Consider the following 23650-nt stretch of genomic DNA (forward strand, 5'->3'; position numbering starts at 1 on the left):
CCTGCTTCTTTAACCTCAAGGTATTCTTAGTACTGGCTTATCAGACCCAAGGTTCTTGACCCTTGGAGTCAGGCAAATCACAGAAATCACTACATTGTCCATATGCTGAGTGAGCTACTCACTAGCCACACACTAGCTGCACATTGTGACACTGGGTGGATGGAAGCCTAGCATCAGATCTCCAGACAAGGCCCTTTAACTCAGCTATGAGGGTACAGCTTTCTAGAAGCCATGGTGTAGCATCCCCACCCCCACTGTTGGCGTCAGTGACTAGAAGAGACCTAGGAACAAGTTGGACATGTAAGGAGACAAAGCCCAGTGTTCCTGCCCACAGGGCTTGGGGCCCTCAGCCTGCCTCCAGCACTACCAACGAGTGCGATGAGAGCTGCACAGCTGTTTGTATACTATTCTCTCAATTAGTGAACTGTTAAAGTTTTACTAGCACCACAGGGCATGCTAGTGCATGCCTTTGTTTTTTATAGCACCATGGAGTAAAGAAAGGCACAAGGATCTCCGAGTTCTAGTAGAGCCTGTTCTTTGTCAGAAAACAAAAACAACCCAACGGTTACAAGCACCATGGTGAAATCTGCCTAGGACCAGGCTTACCCCACATAAGCAGGTCCTTGTACACTAGGAACCAATAGGTCTGCTTTAATGCCCCAACCCTGGGCCCGGACTTAAATCTATTTTCCTCTTTCTTTGAGACAAGGTCTATGTAGCCCTGACTGTCCTGGAACTTGATATGCAGATCAGGCTAGGGGAACTCAGACATCTGCCTGCCTTTGTCTCTTGAGTGCTAGACTAAAGGGATGCATTATCACTCTTCGCGTTTGTGACCCTAGTTCTTTGTGGTTCACAGTGGCACTCTGTCCCCACTCCCATAGTATTACAGGTGGCTTCTATAAATCTCCATAAATCCGGGCCCTTCCCAGATCCCACTGCTGGCAAGTCGCTGGGCCAGGTTTTTACCAGCCTTGAGCCTCAGAGCTGCCCCTCACAAGCATTATTAGACACTGAGAAGACTCCCCCCCCCCCCCCCCCGCTCCAACTCCGCTAGCCAGCAGCCCTGTGATGTGTTGGACTCTTACGCTGGCCAGGCTGAATGTTCCTGAATGAATGAATGTCCGCTTCGGGCGGTCCCAGGTTGTAAGCTCCGAGGACGCCTTATAGCGGAAAGTACTTGGCGACACTGACCATTCACCCAAACCCAGGACATCAAGGACTGAGCTTCCCAGAGAACCAAGAAGTAGCAGAGCTCCTCGCTAGAGCCCCGCCGTCCCCGCTTGCATCCCAGCGTGCCTTGCACCGTGGTCTGGGGCGGGACTTCCGGTACAAGTTTACTGAGTTCCGCGTCCGCATCCAGCGTGCTGTGCGAATGGTCGCCTGGGCGACGGAGCAGGCTGCGGCGTGTTTAGGTAGGCCTAGCAGGTGAGGATCGGCGGGCTGCAGCTGGCTAGCGTTATGACCAGGGGGAGGGACGGGGCAGCCAGCGCGGGGAAACCGAGGCCCGGAGTAGCCACGACCTTGCGGGAGCGGAGAGCACGCAACCGGAGTCCAGCGAGGTCCGGTGGCTGGTGGGATGCAGGGTCCGGGGTTGCACAGTGCTGGTCTTCCAGCCGCTCGCTGCAGCACCAGCGCCCACCCCTGCCTTAGCGAATCCAGCCACGCAGGGTGCATTGGCCCCCAGCTTCCTTGCCCCGAGTCAGGTTATGATGCCCTTAGAAGGGACAAGCAGAAAGGCGTCTCCGATGTCAGTGCAGGCGGCCTGTGGCTCCCAACTCAAGACTTGAACATGTGCGACTTTTTCTTCCTTCACCTGGGCAACACGGGCGGTGGGGGGAGGACGGGGGCGGCTGGACTTGCTGCTGCCTCAAAACACACGTTAGTCGGAGGCCAGGAGGCCAGTGGCAATGGTTACTGCTAGGTGTGCAGACCCAGCTGCCTCTAGCCAAGCTTGGTTGACAAACATTCCCAGTCTAAAAGTAAGGCATCTTGTTCAGGGATGACGTCGCTAAAGGGGCTTGCTTTGTTTGTTGCAGTCAGCAAGGCTGCTGTCAACACATCAGTCAGTGGGAAGAAGTCAAGCTAGGTGCAGGATGTTTCTCACTATTTCTGGATCTGGGTGTGAGTCGTGTTTGATTTTTGTTTGAAACAGGATCTCACTAATGTCCTGAAACTAAGAAATTTGCTTGCCTGTGCCTCCCCAAGGCTAGCTCCCACAGGCTAGCTCAGTGGCACACGCCTGTAATCCCAGCCCTCAGGAAGGCAGAGGCAACTCTGTGAGTTGGAAGCCAGCCTGGTTTCCAGCCTGGTTTACAAAGTGAGTCCAAGACACCCAGGAATACACAGAGAAACCCTGTCTCTGAGGGGGGGCGATGTGTACCTCCATATTCAGTTTTTTTATTGTTTGGTTGGTTTTGGAGACAACGTTTCTTTGTTTAGCCCTGGCTGCCCCCAACTAGCTCTGTAGATCAAGCCTCAAACACAGAAAGCCACCTGCCTCTGCCTCCTGATTCCTGTGATTAAAGGCCTGTGCCACTTGACCCAACTTCCACACCCAGTTTTTTATCGTTATTGTATTTGTTTATTTACTTGGATATGCCATGGCGTGTGTGGGATGGGAGGGATGAGGGAAACCTGGGGTAGGGTCTCTCCACCATGTGGCTTCTGGAACTGAACTCAGGTCAGTAGGCCTGGTGGCAAGCGCCTTTACATGGGGAGCCATATCACCCACCTGAGCTTCCGTTTTCCATAATGGTCTTCCATCCTTCTCTTCTCAATTTCCTTCACCCTCAGGCTTGGCTTACAGCATATCCAAGAAAAAGCCTCCTCGTCCGGCAGCACTGCATGCCAGGTGCTGTTCTGAAAAGATAAATGAGGGAGCAAGCAAAGGCTTACGCTGAGGGCTAGCCACTCAGCACTGTGGAGAGCAGGGGCCTTCAGCTGTGGTCATAGCTTTAGCTCGCAGGGGCTCATCATCCTTTTTTTTTTTTTCCCTTTAAAGACAGGATTGCTCTGGGTAGCCCTGGCTGTCTTGGACTCCCTTTGTAGACCACCAGGCTGGCCTCAAACTCACAGCAATCCTCCTGCCTCTGTCTCCCAAGTGCTAGGATTATAGGCATGCGCCCCGACACCCAGCGTTGAACTTCTTTTGCCCAGGTTCTGTACATGGTGACCAGCTGAGCACGTGAGAGCATAAAAGTCACACAAGTGAGCTCTGTTTTAACGTATGCTGGTGGTAGTCTCAAAGAAAGCAGGATCATTTTCAGGTGTCGAGTCAAGAGTAGTTCTTGGGTGTAAGAAGAGTGCCGACTTGTAGGAGTTTAACTTCAGGGCATCCCCGGGCTGGCTTTGAGCCTGGGTTTCTGCCTGGGTAGCCCGTTGCTCCTGCCATTCTAACAAGTGTCTGAAGGAGCCTGAGATTCAGGCTCACTACTCTCTCATGTTTCGTAATCCTGTGAAAACAGGCTGCAGCCATGGACATAGACGCTGAGAGAGAGAAAATAACACAGGAGATCCAGGAGCTCGAAAGGATCTTGTATCCTGGATCCTCCAGCGCCCACTTGGAGGTCTCTGAATCCAGTCTCAGTTCGGACTCTGAAGCAGGTAGGTCCATGCGCCTGATCTAGCAGGGCAGGGCTGGCACAGCTCTGTGTGCCCTTTAGCTATGGTAGGCTGTGGGCTACTCCATGGCCAGATGCTGTTTCTGGTCGACACTGTCCTCTACTTCTACCTCAGCAAGAAAGGTTCTTCCTGTCGCTCAGCCTAGCGCATGCCCTGCCTCAGCGGCTACCTGGCCTGGAGCCCTCTAGGCTTGGTGGGATCCTGGAAGAAGGAGAGGGCCCAAAGTTTATCCTGTCAGCTTAAGTAGTCTCCGTGGCCTAGGTACCCTGAGCCCAGCAGTGGGACCCTGTTGTGAGCGTTGATCCATATCTGCAGTATCTTCTTGCCACCCCTGCTCCCACTCCAGCATCATGTGCTTGTGTTTCTTACAGACTCCGTGCCTGATGAGGACGTAGGAACTGCTGGCTCCCCCATCCTGGTAATTGTTGCCTACCAGGCTGGGCTGCTGGATCGAGTCTGCTACCACCTCCCAAACTGGCCCAACAGGGCTCGGTTTGCATCCCTATTGGTTTCTCTACAACTAACGCTTATTTATTGTGAAAATAAAACATCACAAAGTGCTTAGTCATTTTGGGGGTGCTAGAGAAGGAATCCAGGGCCTCGTGCACACTAGTCTCACACTCTACCACTAAGCTGTACCCCTGTACAGAAATTACTATCAAAACTAAAGTTTAGCCACAGAAGGACAGGTTGGTGGCTGCTGGGTTTTCCTGAGCTCACACTAAAAACATCAGACGTGGGAGGCAGCATACCCTGTGCTATGGGGCCTGCTCCACAGCTAACCCGCTGGGCCTCTGTCTGCACAGTGGTCACCATAGATGACTTAGAAAAACACCTGGTACAGATCTATTCAGACCAGTGTTGCTAACCATGCTTTGTTCATTTTAAGAATTTTATTTGGGGACAACTTAGTTTGCTTATTTCCTCACCAGGCAAACAAGAGTAGAGTCCCTTAGGGTTAAGGACTGTTGTCTCTGCTCAGTGGACCAACACAGCTCTATAGTCATTGGGCATTTGGCATTCACAGGTTTTGACCCTGATGGCTATGCAGGGAGTTTCCTTGCTGAGATCTGAGACTTGGGGAGCTGGGGATGGGGGCAAAGCAAACTTGCTGTGAAGTTCAGGCCTCACAGATGTCTGTTGCAAAAAATGGAAGCTGCTTGCTGTAGCACAACCCCTAACCCCAGCACAGTTACAGGCAGGTCTCATGTTGTTGATTGAAAAGAGGCACAAGCCGGGCGTGGTGGCGCACGCCTTTAATCCCAGCACTCGGGAGGCAGAGGCAGGCGGATCGCTGTGAGTTCGAGGCCAGCCTGGTCTACAAAGCGAGTCTAGGACAGCCAAGGCTACACAGAGAAACCTTGTCTCAAAAAACCAAAAAAAAAAAAAAAAGAAAAGAGGCACAAACTCTCGCTTGATAATGGGCTGTGTATAACTGTATAACTGCCTCCCGGGAGGGCCCCACATTCAGTGCACCTATACTAGGGCTGCCTCACCGTCCCTTGTGGGCTTAGGCTTGAGCTTGGCAATGGGGGGAAGGGGGAGCTGCCTATGTTCTATCTCTTAATGTATCATTTCTGGCTTCTAACCAGGAAGAAGAAAGGTGGGGTGATTCCAGCAATGAGGAGGAGGACCCCAAAGATAAAGCTCTTCCTGAAGACCCTGAGACATGTCTGCAGCTAAATATGGTCTACCAGGAGGTGATCCGGGAGAAACTGGCAGAGGTTAGCCAGTTGCTAGCACAGAACCAGGAGCAGCAGGTAAGGTGGCCTACGGCCCCTCCTGGCCCTCAGTGCCCCACAGGATCAAGTTCCCAGGACAGGGCTCCAGAGTGGGTGTGCTTACCCACCACCTGCCCTCTTCCTCTGCCGGACCCACTGATGGCCTTGCTTTTGTCCCAGGAGGAGATCGTGTTTGATCTGGCTGGGACCAAATGCCCCAAGGTGAAGGATGGCAAAAGCCTGCCCTCATACATGTACATAGGCCACTTCATGAAGCCATACTTCAAGGACAAGGTCACTGGATTGGTGAGTAGTAAAGAGCCATCTCTCAGCACCTGGGAGGAAGGGGCTCTTTTCCACAGCCTTGTGAATTCCCTTTGCTTAACATTATCCACTATCCTTAAAACTGTCTCATCCTTTGATGAGAGTCAAGGCTTCCTAGTGGACATTGGCCCTCTGGGCTGTGTTTCCTAAAATAGAATCACAGTATTTATTAAGTCAGTAATATAGCTCTCAAACTGCTGGTGCCTGTCATCTCCATGAAGTCTGGTCACTTCCTTGTACTGGTGTACTGGTTCATGTCTAGAGCTTTTCACTCAGTAGTATCTTGTGGTACAGAGGTCTTGGGCCTTGGCCCTACATGTGGGCAGGACATGACGAGGCTGGGGGAAGAATCTGAGTCTCAGTGGGAGCCCCAGAGGGTGGATGTGGTTGTGTCCTAATACTGTACACTCTCACAGGGGCCTCCTGCCAATGAAGACACGCGAGAGAAAGCTGCCCAGGGAATCAAGGCCTTTGAACAGCTCTTGGTGACCAAGTGTAAGAGTCTAGCAGGCCTGTGGATGGGCATCCTCCCCACAGCCTGGCCTCTCCTAGTCATACGTGGTAGTTCTCAGACCTGTCCTTCCTATGGCATCATGGGCTCCTTCAGGGCTTTTTCACTGGGACTGGCCACTTGATGCATTGCCTTTCCACTGCTGAGTGGGTTGCAGGCTGGGCCGTATACACGGCCCTTCCTGACTCTGGCTTTTCTCAGAACACCTAACCCTGAAAGAATACCTGAGCTAGGCTTTGAGTGGAGGGGTGGCTTCGTGGGCTGGAAGGTGTTCTGGTTAGCTGCCCTGCTGCCATCCAGAGATATAGCCACTGCGTTTCTGGAGCAGGGAGCCGTGAGCAGGCTAAGGTTGAAGAGAGGGTTCAGTGGACACGTGTGTCTGGAGCAAGCAAGGTCACTATTTCTTCTTCCTCAGGGAAGCACCGGGAGAAAGAATTGCTCAGGAAGTCTGTAGTGAGCGACCGCCTGCAACGCCTGCTTCAGCCCAAGTTGCTGAAGTAAGTCTGGAATCAGGAAATCATAGCCTTCCCCGGACTTGAAAGCCAGGTGGCTGTGGGGCTGATGAGGGTTATCGTGGCATGCTCTGCCTGCACTGCTGCCCTTTCAGCACTGTGATGTCAGTGTCTGTTGGCAGGTACATATCTCACGATCAAAGGGCATCATGCAGTGCCAAATGAGTCCACAATGAAGGGCATTATTGTTTTGATAAATTGCCACCGTCAGTATTGAGCTCGCAGGTCCCGAGGTGTCTGGTACTCTCTGGCCCAGCTCCAAGAGACACATCCACTCTGATGCGTACAGTGTTGGTGCTCAGTACTGATGATGGGAACAGCAGTTTTCCTGGAGTGTGAGCAAGAGCTCTTCCCTCCCAGCCAGTTGTTTGCTGTAGCAGTAGCAACAGAACTAAGTCAGGCTTGCCTGAGATGTCTGTCCTGAAAGCCAGAGTTGGCAGAGGGTCCAGGATCTGAGATACCGGCAGCTACTACCTGCCTCTGCAAACAACCTGGAACTCTGTTCTGGTGGTAGGGGTGCCCTGGAGGTGGTGCCGGGGCTTCCTTTGTGGTAAGGGACCAGGGCAGAAGAGAAAGCACATTCCCCTGCAGGCTTTCCAGCACTGAGCTGTGGGGCTTGAACAGGAGCAGTTCAGAGAAGAGAGCCTCGGCTTACACAGTACATCCATCCACAGCTCTCCTCCGCTCTACCTTCCTCACAGGCTTGAATACTTACATGAAAAGCAGAGCCGAGTTTCCAGTGAGTTGGAGAGGCAGGCCCTGGAGAAGCAGGTTAAGGAAGCAGAGAAGGAGATTGAGGACATCAAGTAAGCCAGGGCCTTCTGGGTCTGGGAAGCACCGCAGGCCTCGCATGTCACCAGCTCCTTGTCCTTTCCTTTAGCCAGCTCCCAGAGGAGACTTTGCTGGGGAACCGGCTGGACAGCCACGACTGGGAGAAGATTTCTAACATTAATGTAAGTCAGGCAGACCTGGGTACCCACAGCTGCAGAAGTGCTTCTAAGCCACGTGTGGGTGGGGACCAGGTGGGGAAGCCTCGCCATCCCTGTGCCTTAACCCACTATAAAGTCTCTAGTCAAGTATGCCTAGCAGTTAGAAGTGGCAAAAGGACTTCATGGGACCCTCCCCAATGGACAAAGTGCCCCTCTTGAGATGGACTGTCTTCAGTGTCATTTGGCTGCACAAATGAGTCCACTCGTTTAATGGCCACAGAAGCCCCTGGCTGGCAGACAGGCAGCCCAGGCAGGAGCTATGTCTTTGGTATGCTTGGCATCGGCAACCCCTCTGAAGGCTGTGTTCTCATGGCTGCAGTTTGAAGGAGGCCGCAGTGCAGAGGAGATCCAGAAGTTCTGGCAGAGTTCTGAGCACCCGAGCATCAACAAGCAAGAATGGAGCCCAGAGGAAGTAGAGCGGCTGAAGGTCATTGCCGCCAAACATGGCCACCTGGAGTGGCATCTGATTGCAGAGGAACTAGGGGTAAGGACCAGGACCTGGGAGACCTGGGAGGACATGGGCTTCTGGGCTTGGGGTAGAGCTCAGTGGCATGCTGTGCACTTGGCTTCATTAGCAATTGCTTTGTTTGGTAAATTGTGGTTTTGTGTGTGTGTGTAGTTTTTCAAGACAAGGTTTCTCTGTAGCCTTGGCTGTCCTAGACTCACTTTGTAGACCAGGCTGGCCTCAACCTCACAGCAGTCTGCCTGCCTCTCCCTCCCGAGTGCTGGTATTACAGGCATGTGCCATCACACCCGGTGGTAAATTGTGTTTTTAAAGAAAGTAATTTGTGTCTTTGCTTTCATCTGTTTAATTTTAAATTCCATCCTGTCTGGTGAAAATGTCACCCTTTACTTCATTTCTTTGCTTTTTGTTTGGTGGGAAGAAAAGCAAACCATAGCTGAGCACTTAGCACATCTAGTGCTGACTAGAGAGCTGGCTCAAATAGAGCGAGTGGCTGGGTGTGGTGGCACACGCCTTTAATCCCAGCACTTGGGAGGCAGGCGGATTGCTGTGAGTTGAAGGCCAGCATGGTCTACAAATCAAGTCCAGGACAGGCAAGGCTATGCAGAGAGACCCTGTCTTAAAAAAAAAAAAGAAAGAAAGAAAAGAAAAGAAACCAAAACCAAAAAACAAATAAAAAAGAGCGAGTCTACTGGGAAAGCCTTTCCATGAGGGCTGAGTGATGGGACCAGTGCAGCAGCAAGGTCACGTGGCTATGGCTTATCTTCCTGAGGCTGTGCCTTCATCCTAGCCTACGGCTGTCCTCATCAAAGGCTCTAAGTGGCCTGCCTTAGAGCTTGAAAGCCAGAGGGATACCTGTGAATGGCTTTGGGAGGCACACCCACAGCACTTCCTTCCTTCTAGGAGTTGCCAGTGTGGTTTGAACATCTGAGTTAAACGTCACTAGGATTTTTCTTGTTTGTGTTTAAGATAAAGTCTCGCTCTGTAGTCCAGGCTGGCCTGGAGCTCACAGTGTAGCCCATGCTGACCTCAGACCCTTGGCACTTCTCCTGCTTCAGGCTCCCAGTTGCTGGGATTAGCCACACTGCAGTCTATAGCCAAGTTTTCTTCCTATAAAGACAAAGAGCACTCTCTGAGCTGCTCCTGTCCTGGGTCTCCACCATGCTCTGGCAAACTATGACCTCATAGGAGCCCGGAAGAGGAGAGCTCTGTTGTACAGAGTGGTGCCTGTGGCTCGGGCCTGCCTGTCTCCTGGAAGCGCTTGGAGGGCATTTCTGGGTGTGTCAGCATGTGCAGGGAAAAGCCCAGTGATGCCCGTTTGTTTCTGTTTGGCCTTGGGAAGACAAGCCGCAGCGCCTTCCAGTGCCTGCAGAAATTCCAGCAGTACAATAAAGCTCTGAAACGCAAGGAGTGGACAGAGGAGGAGGACCACATGCTCACTCAGCTGGTCCAGGAGATGCGTGTAGGGAACCATATCCCGTACCGCAGGAGTAAGTCACCATACCAAAAAGCATCCCCCAGTTGTTTAGCTGCTCCAAGCCCTAGTGGCCTGAGCCCAGGGGCCTGGAAGCAGAAGAGTTTACAGATCTACTAGGGAGAAGTGGGGGTGTGGGGGTGGGAGCCATGGTATGAAGGTTCTCGTGACCAGAGTAACTCCTCTCTGTGTTCTGGGAGGCCCCTCTGTCCCTCCTTACTGCGTGCATAGGACAGATGAGCCCTGGTCTTCTCTGTCCCCAGTTGTCTACTTCATGGAAGGGAGAGACTCCATGCAGCTGATCTACCGTTGGACCAAGAGCTTAGATCCCAGCCTGAAAAGGGGATTCTGGGCCCCAGAAGAAGATGCTGTAAGTTTAGCGCCCAGAGAAAACTGTTCCCAGGAAGTTTGCTTGCCTGTCCTGAGTACAGTCCTTTGCCTTTCTTAGCTGAGAGACCTCCGGGTGGGGAGGGTATGGCTGTCCCGTGAAGGCATTGTCTGTCTGGTTCTTTTCCTGCAGAAGTTGCTTCAAGCCGTTGCCAAGTATGGGGCACAGGACTGGTTTAAAATCCGGGAAGAGGTGCCAGGTAGGAGCGATGCCCAGTGCAGAGACCGGTGAGTTGCCCGCACTGGCTGAAGGAGCGACTTGCTTGAGTCACACTTCTGTAGACAGGCTAGGTGACAGCAGCCCGACAGTGATACGGCCACAGGGGCTTTCTGTACGGGGTTGGCACTGTTGGGAAGCAGGACCTTCCGTATTTCTGTTGTCCACAGGTGGCCACTCTTGCAAACGTCCTCCCACTTTGCTGGTGGAAGGTCCCCAGCAGGCTGCTGGGCTTTCTCTTTTTCTTTCTAACTTCTTTCAGCAGCTTGTTCAGATGTAATTCACTTTACCTTGTTAATGTATGTCATTTTGACCGCTCTTTAGAAAACCTATAGCCAGCAGCTCCACAGAATCCCAGGCAAAGGTCTTCAACAGAGATACACAAGTAGCCAAAAGGCTCGTGAAAAGATGGTCAGAGTCACTAATTTCAGGAATGCAAGTAGGGGAGCTGTTTAAAACACACAAACAGCATAGTAACAAGTGTTCCTGGGGGACAGATCACAGCCTCCAGAGAAACCAGAGCATGGGGCAGCATTGTGCTAGAGCAATGTAGTCCGAACCTGCAAAACTCAGGCAGCCCAAACAGGAATTCTTGATTTGGACAAGACTTTTCGTAAGCTGGGCACAGTGGCTCACGCCTATAATCCCAGCAGTCCGGAAGGTAGAAGCAGATGGGTCTCTGTGAGTTCAAGGCTAGCCTGATCTACAGAGCAAGTCCAGGACAGCTACAGCTACACAGAGAAACCCTGTTTCAAAAAGCCAAAAAAAAAAAGTGTTCATAGAACATTCTTCACTGTCAGTAAGAAGTGTGGAGTGCAAATTTGGAGTGCTGGCGTTCACAAGGAAGGGCGATGCGCTCATTTCTCTCAGGAACGTCCCTGGGTCAGTGACTCTTGTGTTTGGCTTTTGGAGGAGCTGCTGGACTTTGTGCAAAGTGTCTCTAGTGTTCCCACAAGCATCGTGTGAGGCTTTCAGCACTCACCCCAGCATGTTTTCCTGTGGTCATTGTCTCTGCTTGTGGCTGTACCCTTCCAAGTGCCTGTGGGGTGGACTCTCACTCTGTCAGCTCCCAGCAGCCCCTCAGGGCTAACTGTTGGGCCTCTTTGCTTGTGCCTGCTGGCTTCTTACGTAAGTGTGGACATCTCTTTGGAAAAGCATCTGTCAAGTCCCTTGCCTGGTTCAAATTACTTACCTTTGCATTGCTGGCTTCTGAAGGCTCTTTATGTGTTCCAACTGCAAGTCCCTAGTCAGATGCAGGATTTGCATAGAGACTCCAGTCTGTGGCATGCCTCCTTTCCCTACCAGACCCCTTAAAGCGGTGGTTCTCAACCCATGGGCTGCAACCCCTCGGTGGGAAGGTGTTGAATGACCCTTGCACAGGGTCGCCTAAAACTATCAGAAAACAGATATTTACATTAAAATTCATAGCAGTAGCAAAATTAGTTATAAAGTAGCAATAAAAATAATTATATGGTTGGGGTCACCACAACATAAAGCACTATATTAAAGGATCCCAGCATTAGGAAAGTTGAGAACCACTGCCTTAAAGCATAAAATGATGTGCCGGGTGGTGGTGGCTTTAATCCCAGTACTCAGGAAGCAGAGGCAGGTGGGTCTCCAAGTTCAAGGCCAGCTTGGTCTGTAGAATGAGTCTCAGAACAGGAAACAAAAAAGATTTTAGCGTTTGCTGACGTCCAGCTTGTATTTATTTGTTTGTTTGCTTTGCTTGTGGTATTATTCTAAGACATTGGAGAAGGCAGGACACAGTGAGAGGTTCTTACACCTAAAGTGTCTTTCTGTTTCCACACCATTTTCAGCTACATCAGACGACTACACTTCAGCCTGAAGAAGGGACGATGGAATGCGAAAGAAGAGCAGCAGCTGATCCAGCTCATAGAAAAATACGGTGTGGGTGAGTTGTCGGCACGGCCTGTGGCTGCTGCCTCTGCTCAGACCGCAGGCCGCTGCCCTCTGTCAGCTTCTGCCTCAGCCTCAGCCTTCCCAAGGGCAAATGCGCTTCTGTTTTGTTCTGTTTGTTTTGTTTTGGGGATGGAATCCAGGACCTCAATCCAGCTAGGCAAGCAAAGCCCTAGCTCCGTGTTCCCCATTACAAGAGTGGATATCCACTACAGGAAATGGGGAAGCTAGGCAAAGTGGCACATATCTTTAGCTCTGGCACTCAGGAGGCGGCTTATGAGCGCACGCTGCACAGAAACATGCGCACATGCACACTGCACCTGCCATTGTTGTGTCACCAACATTGTCGCAGCTGTTCAGTAGTCTTCTGGTCCTGCTTCCTTGGCTTCAGAGGCTTGCTCTGTGCCTTGCTGTTCTGTGCAGAGGAGCCTCTGAGATGTTCAGCTAAATCTTTTTTTTTCCTGACACAGGGTTTCTCTGTGTGTCCTTGGCTGTCCTGGAACTTACTCTGTAGACCAGGCTGGCCTCGAACTCACAGAGATCCTCCTGCCTCCACCTCCCAAGTACTGAGATTAAGACATTTGCTCCCACACCTGGCTTCAGACAAATAAGTTTGTGACTACTGTTTGCAGTATTTCCCAGTTTTTTACTACAGGGCAGGAGTGAACCAAGTGTTTGTAGCTAAATCTTGCTGATATTGGTGATATCTCCTTAGAAAAAAGCTAATTATGGTTCAGGGACATGCAAAACAGAAAAGATTTTGTCACCAGTTGTCACACCACTCCATACATGTAACACACGGGTGTGCCTCTGCAGTGCTAGGGACAGAGCATTGGCACTGTCTCTGTAGAGCCTGAGGGCAGCAGATGCCTCTGTCCCTGGGCGTGTCCCTTCTGACCTGTGTGTGCCAGAACTTTCTCAAGGGGCTGGTCAGCCTGGTCAGGTGCTCTAGCCAAGCCCATGAGGGAAGACCATCCTGATGGCCTCTGTCCTACAGTCGGCTCTAGTGTGGTTGTTTTTGCAGGTCACTGGGCACGAATAGCTTCTGAACTGCCCCATCGATCAGGCTCTCAGTGTCTGAGCAAGTGGAAAATCTTGGCCAAGGTGAGAGACATTTGCTTTCTTTCTATATATATGCTCTGCTTGAGCTCAGGTGCCCATAACCTGTGGCAGTGCTTGGGCAAAATGAGGTATTAGCGGTGGTGGGGAGGGGTGTGCACAGCTTCTAACCCTTGCATGTCCTCCTTGAGAGGCCAAGGGCAGAGAGACACCATACCTAAGCAGCAGTGTGCTCTGTCCCTGGAGGTTTCCATGCCTGGGGCTTCTCCTTAAGGCTGTCCTGTGTGTCTGTTACCTGCACGTCTGGGTAGCTGAGACCTGAAGCAGCCCATTCCTCCCCTCAGAAGAAGAAGCATCTCCGAAGGAGGAGAAGGCGGAAGCCCCGTCACAGTAACCAGTGGAGTTCTAGCAGCAGCAGCAGCAACAGCAGTGGCAGTGAGGGCTACAGTGGTAGCAGCAGCAGCAGCAGCAGCAGCAGCAGCAATGAAGACTCAGATGTTGACCTAGAGAAGTCTCTGGAGAATGACAGAGCACTGGGTCCTCCACAGTACAGAGTGCCAGACATTAACCTGTGGGTTCCGACCAGCCTGTTCACCAGCCAGTCAGAGAGAGACGGGACAGGGTGCTACCCAGTACACCCTGCTGTCTCCTCCTACACTCTGGATGCTACTCCAAGTCACCACAAGGAAAGTTCCATCACAGTCTCCACTCCTGAGAGAAGCCAGGTGCAGGTGCCCCGTGGGACCCACAGCACTCTTCCAAGAGGGGTCCAATTCCTCCACTTACCGGACGCTCACCTAGCAAGCTTGAAAGACACAGCCTGCAAGGTGGGCCCCAGTGTACCCTAGAATGTGAGCAAGGGGAGTGTGGTGGGTATTCTGTGCTCTTAGTGGTCACTAAGGCTGTCACTAGGCAGTGTGGTTTCTGACCTGGCAACAGCATGTCCTGTTCACTAGAATGTGTTGCTTAGGCCTGGTTTCAGAGTTGTGCAGTAGCAGTGGCCTTCATAGGAGCTTCAGCCTCCATTGTCCCCATGTCATTTGCTTTAAAAGCTGTAAGGAGATCTGCTTCAGGGCTCTGTGAGGGCAGTTCTCCAGCTGATGTGAGTCCCTGGGGTGTCCCTTGGGCAGTGTCAGTCCATCTTGGCTGCTCAGCCCCCACCCCCCAACCCCACCTCACCCCAAACTCCATCCTCAGAGTCAGGACTTGGGGCTGGGTACAGCTCTGGCAACGGCCAGAGCAACCTCTGCTGCTCTGCCCCTGGGGTTACTGCAGGGACAGTGCAGGCAGCCCAGCCGTGGTGCTGCCTGCTGTGTGGGCCAGAAAAGCTCTTAGAAAGAGAGCTAAGCCAGGCCCTACTTGAAGACCACATATTTGCCTTACCACAGAGTACTTTCCCAAAAAGCAAGTGGTGTTCATGCGATACACTATGGAGTCTCACAGGAGGTGTTAACCCTGCACGGTGGCAGGCCTGCACCAGGTCCTGCTGTAGCCAGCCTCACAGGGTCTCTTTTGATGTACAGCATGTGTTGAAAGTGCCCCTAGAGAAAATGCTGAAGTTGATCAGGACTCGCCCAGCCACCCAGAGCCACACACTGGTGAAGGAAAGACTGAGGCAACCACCCCTGCCTAATTCACGCTCAGGATCTGACCCTGACCCTGGTGACAGTACAGCTGGGCCCCACCTGCAGCGGCCGTGGCATAGAACTTTCCAGAATCAGCAGAGACGCAAGAGACAGGCTCTGCACCGCAGGCTCCTTAAGCACAGGCTTCTGCTGGCTGTGATACCCTGGATTGGTGATATCAACCTGTCCTGCACGAGAGCTCCCCGGAGACCTGCAACAGTGCAGACTCAAGGTACTGCCCAGGGCTCTGGGCTCTTGTGGGTGGGAGCAAGCAGTGGAAGAGCTTCTCCTTGTGGCAGAGTGACCCCTAGGGGAGTGGTGTACACGAGGCCTGTGGAGGGGCGGGGCCAGAGGGACAGCTAGGACGACCCCTGAAGGGTTTGAGAATGAGCAATTGAGCCACCCTTTTCTCCCTACCCTTGTGAAGCAAGGGCCAGCTGGATTTGGAGTGGTGGTGAGAGGCTTCGGGGGCCCTACACTCTGCTCTCTGAGGTAGTGTGGCTCTCAGGCTGCTCTGCCACGCTCTGTCTTGGGGATCCTTTTGGAGGGGAGCTTCACGGCTGGAGCCACTTTGCACTTTGTCCTTGTCCTCTAGCTGACAGCATCAGGATGCAGTTAGAATGTGCCCGCCTGGCCAGCACGCCCGTGTTCACATTGTTCATTCAGGTAAGCCCCAGCAGAGTGCTGTCTGCTTTGCACTGTTCTTGTGGGTTCACACGTTACAGTCATGGCATTGTGAGTCCTTGAAAGCAGTCTCCTGCGAGCCTGCAGTTTTCAGCAGACTAACATGGAAGGGATCTTTGGTTCTTCAGCATTTGCTATTGAGTTAAGCAATGACTTAGAAAAGAGATGAGCACCTGGGCCCCAGGTATGGGAAGAGGAGGAGGAGGAGGCAGCCCTGCGGTGTGATAGGGACATTGGAAGAAGGAGCAGCAGCATGGAGCCCAAGCCTGGGCTGGCAGCCTTGAAACGCCCATGACCGGGCAGTCAGGAGCTTCAGGGGTCTGGATCTATTCCTGCGACAGCCATGGGCAGGCCTGCTTTCCATCTCCTCAGCCGGCTGTGGGCCTGGCCCAGTGCAGGCTGGAGCAAGGAGGGTCTCACGCTCGGGTCTCTCAGCTGTTGCAGATTGACACTGCAGGCTGCATGGAGGTGGTTCGAGAGAGGAAAAGGCAGCCACCTGCGCTGCTCCAGCCTGGCACCCAGACCCCACGGCCACGTCTCCTGCAGGTAACAGACACTGGGAACAAAAAGTGAGGACAAACTGGGTGTGGTGGCGCATACCTTTAATCCCAGCACTTGGAGGGCAGAAACAGGTGCATCTCTGTGAGTTTAAAACCAACCTAGTCTGCATAGCAAGTTTCAGGCCAGCCCTGGCCACATGAGACCCTGCCTCAAAAACGTAGTGAGAACAAGTACTTTCCAGCCCCAACCTCAGTCCCAGTCCCCGAGCAGCCCAGGCTCAGCACCTCAGCCCTTCCTTGGAGGGGCAGTTCCCAGACATTGCCATAAAACAGTGTCACCCTCCCTCTACACCACCCCTGTGCCATACCTTCTCCAGGGAGGCGTCTCTGTGAGCAGCCCCATGGGAGGCCTGATTAGAGTCCAGGGCAAGCTGTGGGCAGTCAGTCTGGTCTCTGCAAGTCACTATTACCATCTATTCTGGGAACCAAACCCATGAGCTCGGTTTGGGAGAGGCCTCACCTTGGAGCCCTGTCACCTGGGGAAGACAGTGAACCCAAATAGAACTCTGGTCCCACAGCCCATAATCCCCACACTGTCCAGTGATAAGGTTTGGGCAGGTAGCTGTTAGTGGAGCTGTACTGAAGGCCTACAGCAGCAGCTGTGATCCTTTCCCAGGACCCCCTGCTTAGTGCAGGTGGGCGGGCCCCAGGGTTACAATGGGTGGTGAGAAGAAGTGATGGGGTCCGGCAAATTCTACAGGCTGACTCTTCTCTTTTCACAGGCATCCTCCAGCGCCAAGAACAGCACAGGTAGCAAATCTTTCTCTCTTAGGGTGGGAGGTGCCATACAGTTGAGCCACAGCCTCCAGCAGCACAGCCCTGAGAATAGGCTAGAGGGGCCTGAAACTGCTTAGGCTGTCACCGGATTGCCACTGGGTGCTTGAGGGCAGCATGCAGTGTCACATGAAGGTCCTGGTTTTGAGAATGCTAGAGCTTTAGAAGCCAGTCTCTCATAGCTTGTTAGTAGACACGGCTGTTTCTGACATCTGCTGCTCTCTCTGTGAACAGAATGTCTTGGGATGGGGGCCCATGAGGTGAGCAGGGCTTTACATGTAGACTTGCTGGTGTGCCAGGGCACTAGAGCCTGAAGTTCTCGTCTCTTCCTGTAGGCTCCCTCCACCCGAACATGCCGGGTCAGCAAACTGCAAACAGAGCCGGCCACAAAGGTCGTCCACGGCTGGGGTCCTGCAGGGCTGAAGCTACCTCCTCCCAAGTTCCTGCAGCAGCCCCACATGGCCTCCGGCCAAAGCCCAAGACTGTATCTGAGCTGCTCCGTGAGAAGCGGCTCCGGGAGTCCCGGGCCAAGAAGGCCACTCAGGCTCTCGCTGCCCTCAACAGCCAGCTACTGATCTCCTCACCTGTGATCCTCCAGCCCCCTCTGCTGTCAGCCCCACAGGGTTCCCCAGCAGCAGGCCCTGCAACACCCAGTGCAGAGCTCTCTGTACCTATGGCCCCAGTGATGGTCAGTTCAAGTCCTTCTGGCTCCTGGCAGGTGCCTGGGATCACAGCCACAGACAAGCAGCCCCCCAGCCTGCAAACTATTCCCCTAAATCCTTCCCACAAAGGGACCCAGATTGCAGCCCCCGCTGCTTTTAAGGGCCTGACCCTAGCCCCCGGGCAGGTCCCCACAGGCTGCCCTCCGAGTTCTCTCGTACAGTCTCAGGCCTCTGCCATATCCCAGAAACAAGGCCTGCCCAGCATCCTGCCCATTCTCCCAGCAGCCTCCAGCCTCACTCAGCTGTCTGTGCAGCCCCTTAGTCTGCCACCAGTTCTTAGCCCACAGGCGAGTGGGCAGCCCCTAACAACCAAGGCCAGCCTGCCTGTCAACTGGGTTCTCACAACTCAGAAGATGCTCTCTGTCCCAGTGCCAGCTGTGGTGGGTCTCCCCCAGTCAGTGGTGACCCCTGAGACCGTAGGACTGCCAGCAAAACAGCTACCTTCCCCTGCCAAGATTCCAGCTTCCCTGGGACAGCCTCCAGCCAGTGCCGACACAGACCCCAGAGGGCCTCATGGCCAGGAAATACCACCTACACCTGGGTCTGAAAAGAAGGCCTTGGACCTAAGTCTGCTTTCCCAAGAAAGTGAAGCGGCCACAGTGACGTGGCTGAAGGGGTGCCAAGGTGCTGCTGTGCCCCCACTGCGGACCAGGATGCCCTATCATCCCCCTTACCTGTGCAGCTTGCGAGCGTTGTCCAACCTCCTCCTCCATAAGAAGGACTTGGAGCAGAAGGCTTCCTCTCTGGTGGCCAGACAAACAGCCGGGGCCCAGCCTGGGGCCGAGGCTGAAGCCCTACAAGCTTCCCTAGGGCTGGTACAGAGGCAGTTCCAGGACAACCCGGCCTACCTCCTGTTAAAGACGCGTTTCCTGGCTATCTTCTCCTTTCCTGCACTCCTGGCCACTCTGCCCCCCGACGGTGTCCCCACCACCCTGTCACCAGCTGTGGCTAAGGGTTCTGAGAGTGACAATGAAGACCTTGTTGGTGAACCAGAGCTCAAGGACGGGACTAGGGAGCTGGACTGCACGGCCTGCAGAATGCAAGCAAGCCCAGCACCCACAGACCCTGTGCAGGTAAGGATGCTGGACTGCAGCCCAGTGGCCCCTGTGGCAGGCAGAGGGCCCTGCAGTGCCTTGCCAGCCTATGTCTGGCCTGCCCGCTGGGAGTGGTGAGCTGGCAAGTGGAAGTTGTGCAAGGGAAAAGCCTGTGGGTTTCTGAAGGAGGAGGAAGCCCGTCCAGTCTGCCCGGTTAGGAAAGGGTTTCTTAGCAGAAGTTGCCTCTCCTGGGCTGGGTGTAGCAGGAGAGGGGGGCAGCCCAAACTCAAGGTAGAGAGGTAAGCCTAACACATGCCCTCAGGGTGGGCTGTAGGCACAATGGTGGTATGTGTCAGTGGTCCTTGTTCCTGCTCTTGTGGGTCCAGAGTTCCTCCCAGACATCTCTTGCTCACAGAGAGCTGGCCTGACAAGACGGTCTGTTTCCCATAGGAGCCTAGGCACAAAATGTGTGGTCCCATTTCCCTGCCTTCCCTGGCAAGCCACTTACCCTTGAGGGTTAGACGTGTGGAACCTTCCCACGCTGTCACTCCTTTCTTGGTGGTGCTATGCTTCCTGGTTCCACAGTGGCCTGGGGATCTCTGGGATGTATTCTTGTCTCTAATGCTGTCGGCTCGCACTTCAGAACAAGAGCATGGCTGCCATGGAATTGCCTGATGCCCTACCTGAGGGGCAAAACTGCAAAAGCTAGGACCTAGCTCCTTCCATGTGCCTGCCCCTAATGTTTTGATTGGGGAGGTGGCGGGCCCTGTCCTCAGAGTCCTCCCTTTCCCGTTCCCTACCTGTCCTGGCTCGGGTCACTCTTGTCTCCCCCAGCCTGGCTTTTTTGATGTTTCAGAGAGCTCCAGGTACTGGTGAGGATGCTGCCCCCTCCAGCCTGGATACTTCTGATGACCTTGATGTGCTCAGGACCCGACATGGTCGGCATTCACGGAAACGGAGGCTGCTGTGAGCAGCAGGGTGAGTCCCTGTAGAGGCCTCTGTGAGCCTGCTGAGTCCCTGTGGAGGCTGCCCCTGGCATCCAGGAAAAGGTAGAGTCCAGAATGTGGCGCTCTCTGCCTGCTCTGGGAAAGCTAAGCTGAGGCAAGGATAGTGGCGTCACATCTAAAGGCTGGGCCTGTGGGGATGCTTAATGATCCTTGTCCTCTGTCCTTGCCGACCTGAGCCCCATGGTACCCACTGTGCCTCTAAGCCTTGGCACTACTCCCTCTGCCTTCTTTTATCTCCTCCCTTCCTGGGCTATCAGCTCTCAGAAGCACCGTCTCTGGCTGCTTTTCTGAGGTAGCACTACTGACTCAATGTTCACTACATGCAACCCATGAGCGTAGTTGCTTTCAGTCTCTGACCACAAACCCTAGACTACCTTGCTTTCATGGCTGGGTCCTTGGCTCTGAGTTAGCAGGGTAAGCAAGGCAGCTGATGGGACTGTGGGGGGTGTTGTAGTTGGCTTGTGACCCCTCCATAGGTTATGCTGCCTGTCCTCAGGGTGCGGTGCCAGCTAGTCCCTGCCCTTCATCTGTGCACTCTCCCTCGATGCCTGGGCCTGATGGGGTCAGGCACTATCAAAGGTACCCCTGTTTTTCAGGACAAGGACTCAAGGGGTCGAGAAACCCACTCTTAACCAGGCCTGAGCAGAAGCCCACAACCCTCTGCAGGAAGAAGCTGTAGGCCTTCAGGCTGACTTGTCTGCAGCAAGCAACAGGGATTCAGAGAACAGTAGCCATGTGGCCACAGTCCAGTTGTTACCAAACCCACATCTTTGAAGGAATAAAGCAGATACCTATTTTTACTTAAAAAGCAATGCATAGCCTCTCGTGATTTTGAATAGTGCTTGTCTAGTGCGTCTGGGCTTGTGGTTGCCTGCCAGTCCCGAGAGCCTCCCACACCCTTGGCTGCCCATGCAGCCCTGGACCCAGGACTTCACTAGAGAGCGGGGAGAATGGAGAAAGAGCTCCTCTTCCATTTCATGAACGTGTGTCAACTGGCCTGTACCCCCAGGCAGGGTCCCTAGGGTCAGCACCCGTCATAGCAGCAGCGCCCCTCATGATGGTAGCTCGTCTTTGCGTGAGGCCGGGACCCCACTGGGTCTTGCTCCTCCCTTTTCTTACTGTTACCATGGCACCAGACTCTGTGAGTCCTGGGCCCTCGGCTCTCCAGGATCTGGACATGTGTTTATCCTCTGTGGGAACTTCTCAGCTCAGAATAAAAGTGTCTCGAACCTAGTCCTGGTGGTGCTCGTCGCAGCTGTCAGCAGCTGATGATCCTTCACCCAGCAGGTCGCCACCGTACACAAACCACCAGTCTGTTTTGCAGCTCCCTCAATTTGGGGGTTTTTTCAGGACTCTGTGCTGTTGATTTCTACCTTCGTTTTATGGCTGAGAGCTTGACTTTTTTTTTTTAATATTTATTTATTATGCATACAATGTTCTGCCTGTGTGTGTGCCTGCACACCAGAAGAGGGTACCAGACCTCATTATCGATGGTTGTGAGCCACCATGTGGTTGCTGGGAATTGAACTCAGGACCTTTGGAAGAGCAGACAGTGCTCTTAACCTCTGAGCCATCTCTCCGGCCCCGAGCTTGACATTTTTATTAGCACTTTAAGAAGACACCATGATCTGGGTTTTTACTATTTGGGGACACCACTGTGAAGGCCTGGTGCCCCCCTCCCTGGGCTGACTGCAAAACCCTTCTTTGCCACCGTGGAAACCCAGGCAAGGCATGATCCCTAGCAGTACAGCTCCCCAAAGACCAAAGAGGAAGGACTTCTGACTGTTCCCTCTAGAAGTATGGTTCAAGGCCACTGTCCCCACAGGAGCCAGCAGAAAGCCACAGAGGAAGGGACCAGCTGGGGCTTTGCTTGAAGCTTCCCACACTTCCACAACAACACTGGGAGCTTTTGCCTTAACCCAGCAGGCTAGGCAGGAGTACCTGTCAAGCAGCTGTGCTGGCTGGGCAGGGCTGACAGGTCCCCACACCCATCTCGGGCTGACTCTTGAAGGGCCACCCTGAAGTAGAGGCTGTGACACCCAGACCATAGAGGACTCTGGCTGCCTACAGCCTGTGGATTTAGACTGGCTCTGCAGCTCCCTGGATTAGGTCTAAGTTGACCCCGTGTCCTGGAGGAGCGGGGAGGCACAGGCTGGGAATGCTCTAATGATGGATTTGAAGGCTGTTGGGGTACCATATCTCTACTGAGTGCTGCATGTAGAGTGTCAGGTTGGTGTGACCAGAGCATGTGAGCTTGGTGCTGTGCCTAAGCCTGACCATGGCCTGCCACACCTCCCCGGCACCACTGACCCTAGGATGGCAGGTGAGGCTATGAGACAGTGCTGTGCTGGGAAAGCAGCTTTCAGAAGCCAGGATCCAGGAGGGCCTTGGACCAACTCTCCATCCACAATGCCAGATGTTCAGATGAGCTGTGACTCCTCCGAGCTCCCAGTCCCAGGCAGATGAGCAGATGGGGAGGGCGCCTCTGCTCCCAGAGTACTTCTCCTTCCCCCTGTTCTGTTCCTGGATGGGCCAATCAGAAGGTAGACCAGCAGGGACTGTCCCCTGTGGGAGGACTGACTGGCTTGTGGCGTCAACCAGAACACATCAGGAAGTGCACAGCCTCCCTCATGGCTCCACCCTTCTCCAGTCAGAGACCATCTCCACTCCCGGATACCCAGGCAGCATCCAGCTGGCAGGTGGCTCCCACAAGACCCTGAGGTAAGTTCAGCTGTAGTACCCTTCCTGGAAGGTGGGTGGAAGCCTGTGACAACTCTGCTGGGGATCCTGGAGCGTGTACCCCGGAGCAGCAGTGGGCACTTAGAATCATTCTTGCCCCTTGTACACTGCATTGTAGTCCTCCCATGTGGGGACTGTTCTGCTGTGGGGCTAGAAGGGCAGGCAACAGGCCCACCCAAGGTTCAGAGGCACGTCCCCTGGGTCAACCAGAAAGTGCAGCAGGAAGCTGAGAACTGCCTCTGAAGAATAAACCTGCCGTGGCTGTTGTCTAGAACGTTGCCCGCCTCTTCTGGGCGGGATCTCAGTATTCTCCAGGGCCTGGGGACTGAGCCAGGGGCTCTGTGGCCACCTTAACTCTGTCCTATAGTCAGTGGAGCCACTCACTGAGGCTTCACCTGTCCACAGGTAAAGCACTGGGTGGTTCCACGTGAGTAATCCTCCTGTGTACAACTGGCCTGATTGATCCCAGCATGTGGCCAGAGGCCAGGGCTCACCTGGAGCAGAAAAAAAAAACAAAAAACAAAACACAGGAGTTTGAGGCCAGCCTGGTCTACAAAGTGAGTCCAGGACAGCCAAGGCTACACAGAGAGACCCTGTCTCGAAGAAAAAAAAAAAAAACCAACCAAACAAACAAACAAAAAAAAAATCACAGGATTTGCTGGTGCCCAGTACCTGAAAAACTGGAGGGAGGCAGCATCAGATGTCTGCTGGAGACTGTGGATGACATTGCCTACCCTTCCAGCGTACCCCAGCCCAGCAGGGAGACAGGCATTCTGCAGCAGCCAAGCCTCAGTTGCCCTCCCAGAATAGCACCATGCCACAGGCAGCTGCCATAGGGCTGTTGCATCACTGGCAAGCTACAACGGAAAGCTTGAAGGACATGGGGCCTGTCAGGGAATGAGGAAGTCTCACACAGGCCTGGCCCCCTGGCAGAGTGAGAAAAGCCTCCAGCCAACATATTTCTCAGCCCCCGCCTGGACATGGGCCAGCCAGAGGCCATGCCGCCCAAGAGGGTGCTATGTAGGATAGCCACTAGGGGTAAAAGCTCCTACCTGTAGGGGGTGCCAGAGCACCTTAGGGTGGAAGGCAGGGCTACTGGACAAGGACTGCTCTTGACCCCAACCTGTCCCTTTCCTGACACATATCCAGGTGACTCGGGAAGAAAGCTTGAGGTGACCAGAGGGGCAGGAGAGCTGCCTGGGGAAGGTGAGTTTGATACCTCCGGTCTCCCTCAGAAACTGACCCGACATGGAACCGAGGAGATCAAGTCCCTTATGTCCTTGCCCAAAGCCCTTGAGCTGGTACTC

At 53.7% G+C, this 23650-nt stretch overlaps 1 protein-coding gene across 4 annotated transcripts; it reads left to right on the forward strand.

Annotated features, from left to right (window-relative positions):
* The first annotated feature begins 1330 nt into the window (after nucleotides 1-1330).
* Nucleotides 1331-23550, forward strand: SNAPC4 (small nuclear RNA activating complex polypeptide 4). 4 transcript variants are annotated; one of them, XR_014782766.1, is made up of 24 exons: nucleotides 1331-1428; nucleotides 3468-3606; nucleotides 3996-4042; nucleotides 5217-5384; nucleotides 5526-5651; nucleotides 6086-6164; nucleotides 6596-6677; nucleotides 7394-7498; nucleotides 7573-7645; nucleotides 8001-8165; nucleotides 9487-9634; nucleotides 9882-9988; nucleotides 10139-10233; nucleotides 12040-12134; nucleotides 13164-13243; nucleotides 13543-14025; nucleotides 14722-15055; nucleotides 15419-15489; nucleotides 15943-16053; nucleotides 16790-16817; nucleotides 17177-18636; nucleotides 19454-19575; nucleotides 22255-22325; nucleotides 23493-23550. XR_014782766.1 is itself a non-coding variant. In XM_084799927.1 (23 exons), the coding sequence occupies exons 2-22, from the start codon at nucleotides 3477-3479 to the stop codon at nucleotides 19565-19567; spliced, it is 4101 nt and encodes a 1366-aa protein (XP_084656053.1). In that variant the 5' UTR covers nucleotides 1331-1428; nucleotides 3468-3476; the 3' UTR covers nucleotides 19568-19575; nucleotides 20201-20416. The 4 variants fall into 4 exon arrangements, 1 of the variants encoding a protein (XP_084656053.1); XR_014782767.1 differs by having other exon boundaries at nucleotides 13546-14025; XR_014782768.1 differs by having other exon boundaries at nucleotides 1335-1415.
* Nucleotides 23551-23650: the final 100 nt, after the last annotated feature.

The sequence above is a fragment of the Acomys minous genome (assembly GCF_964271855.1).
Source record: "Acomys minous genome assembly, chromosome: 10".
NCBI classification, from domain to species: Eukaryota; Metazoa; Chordata; class Mammalia; order Rodentia; family Muridae; genus Acomys; species Acomys minous.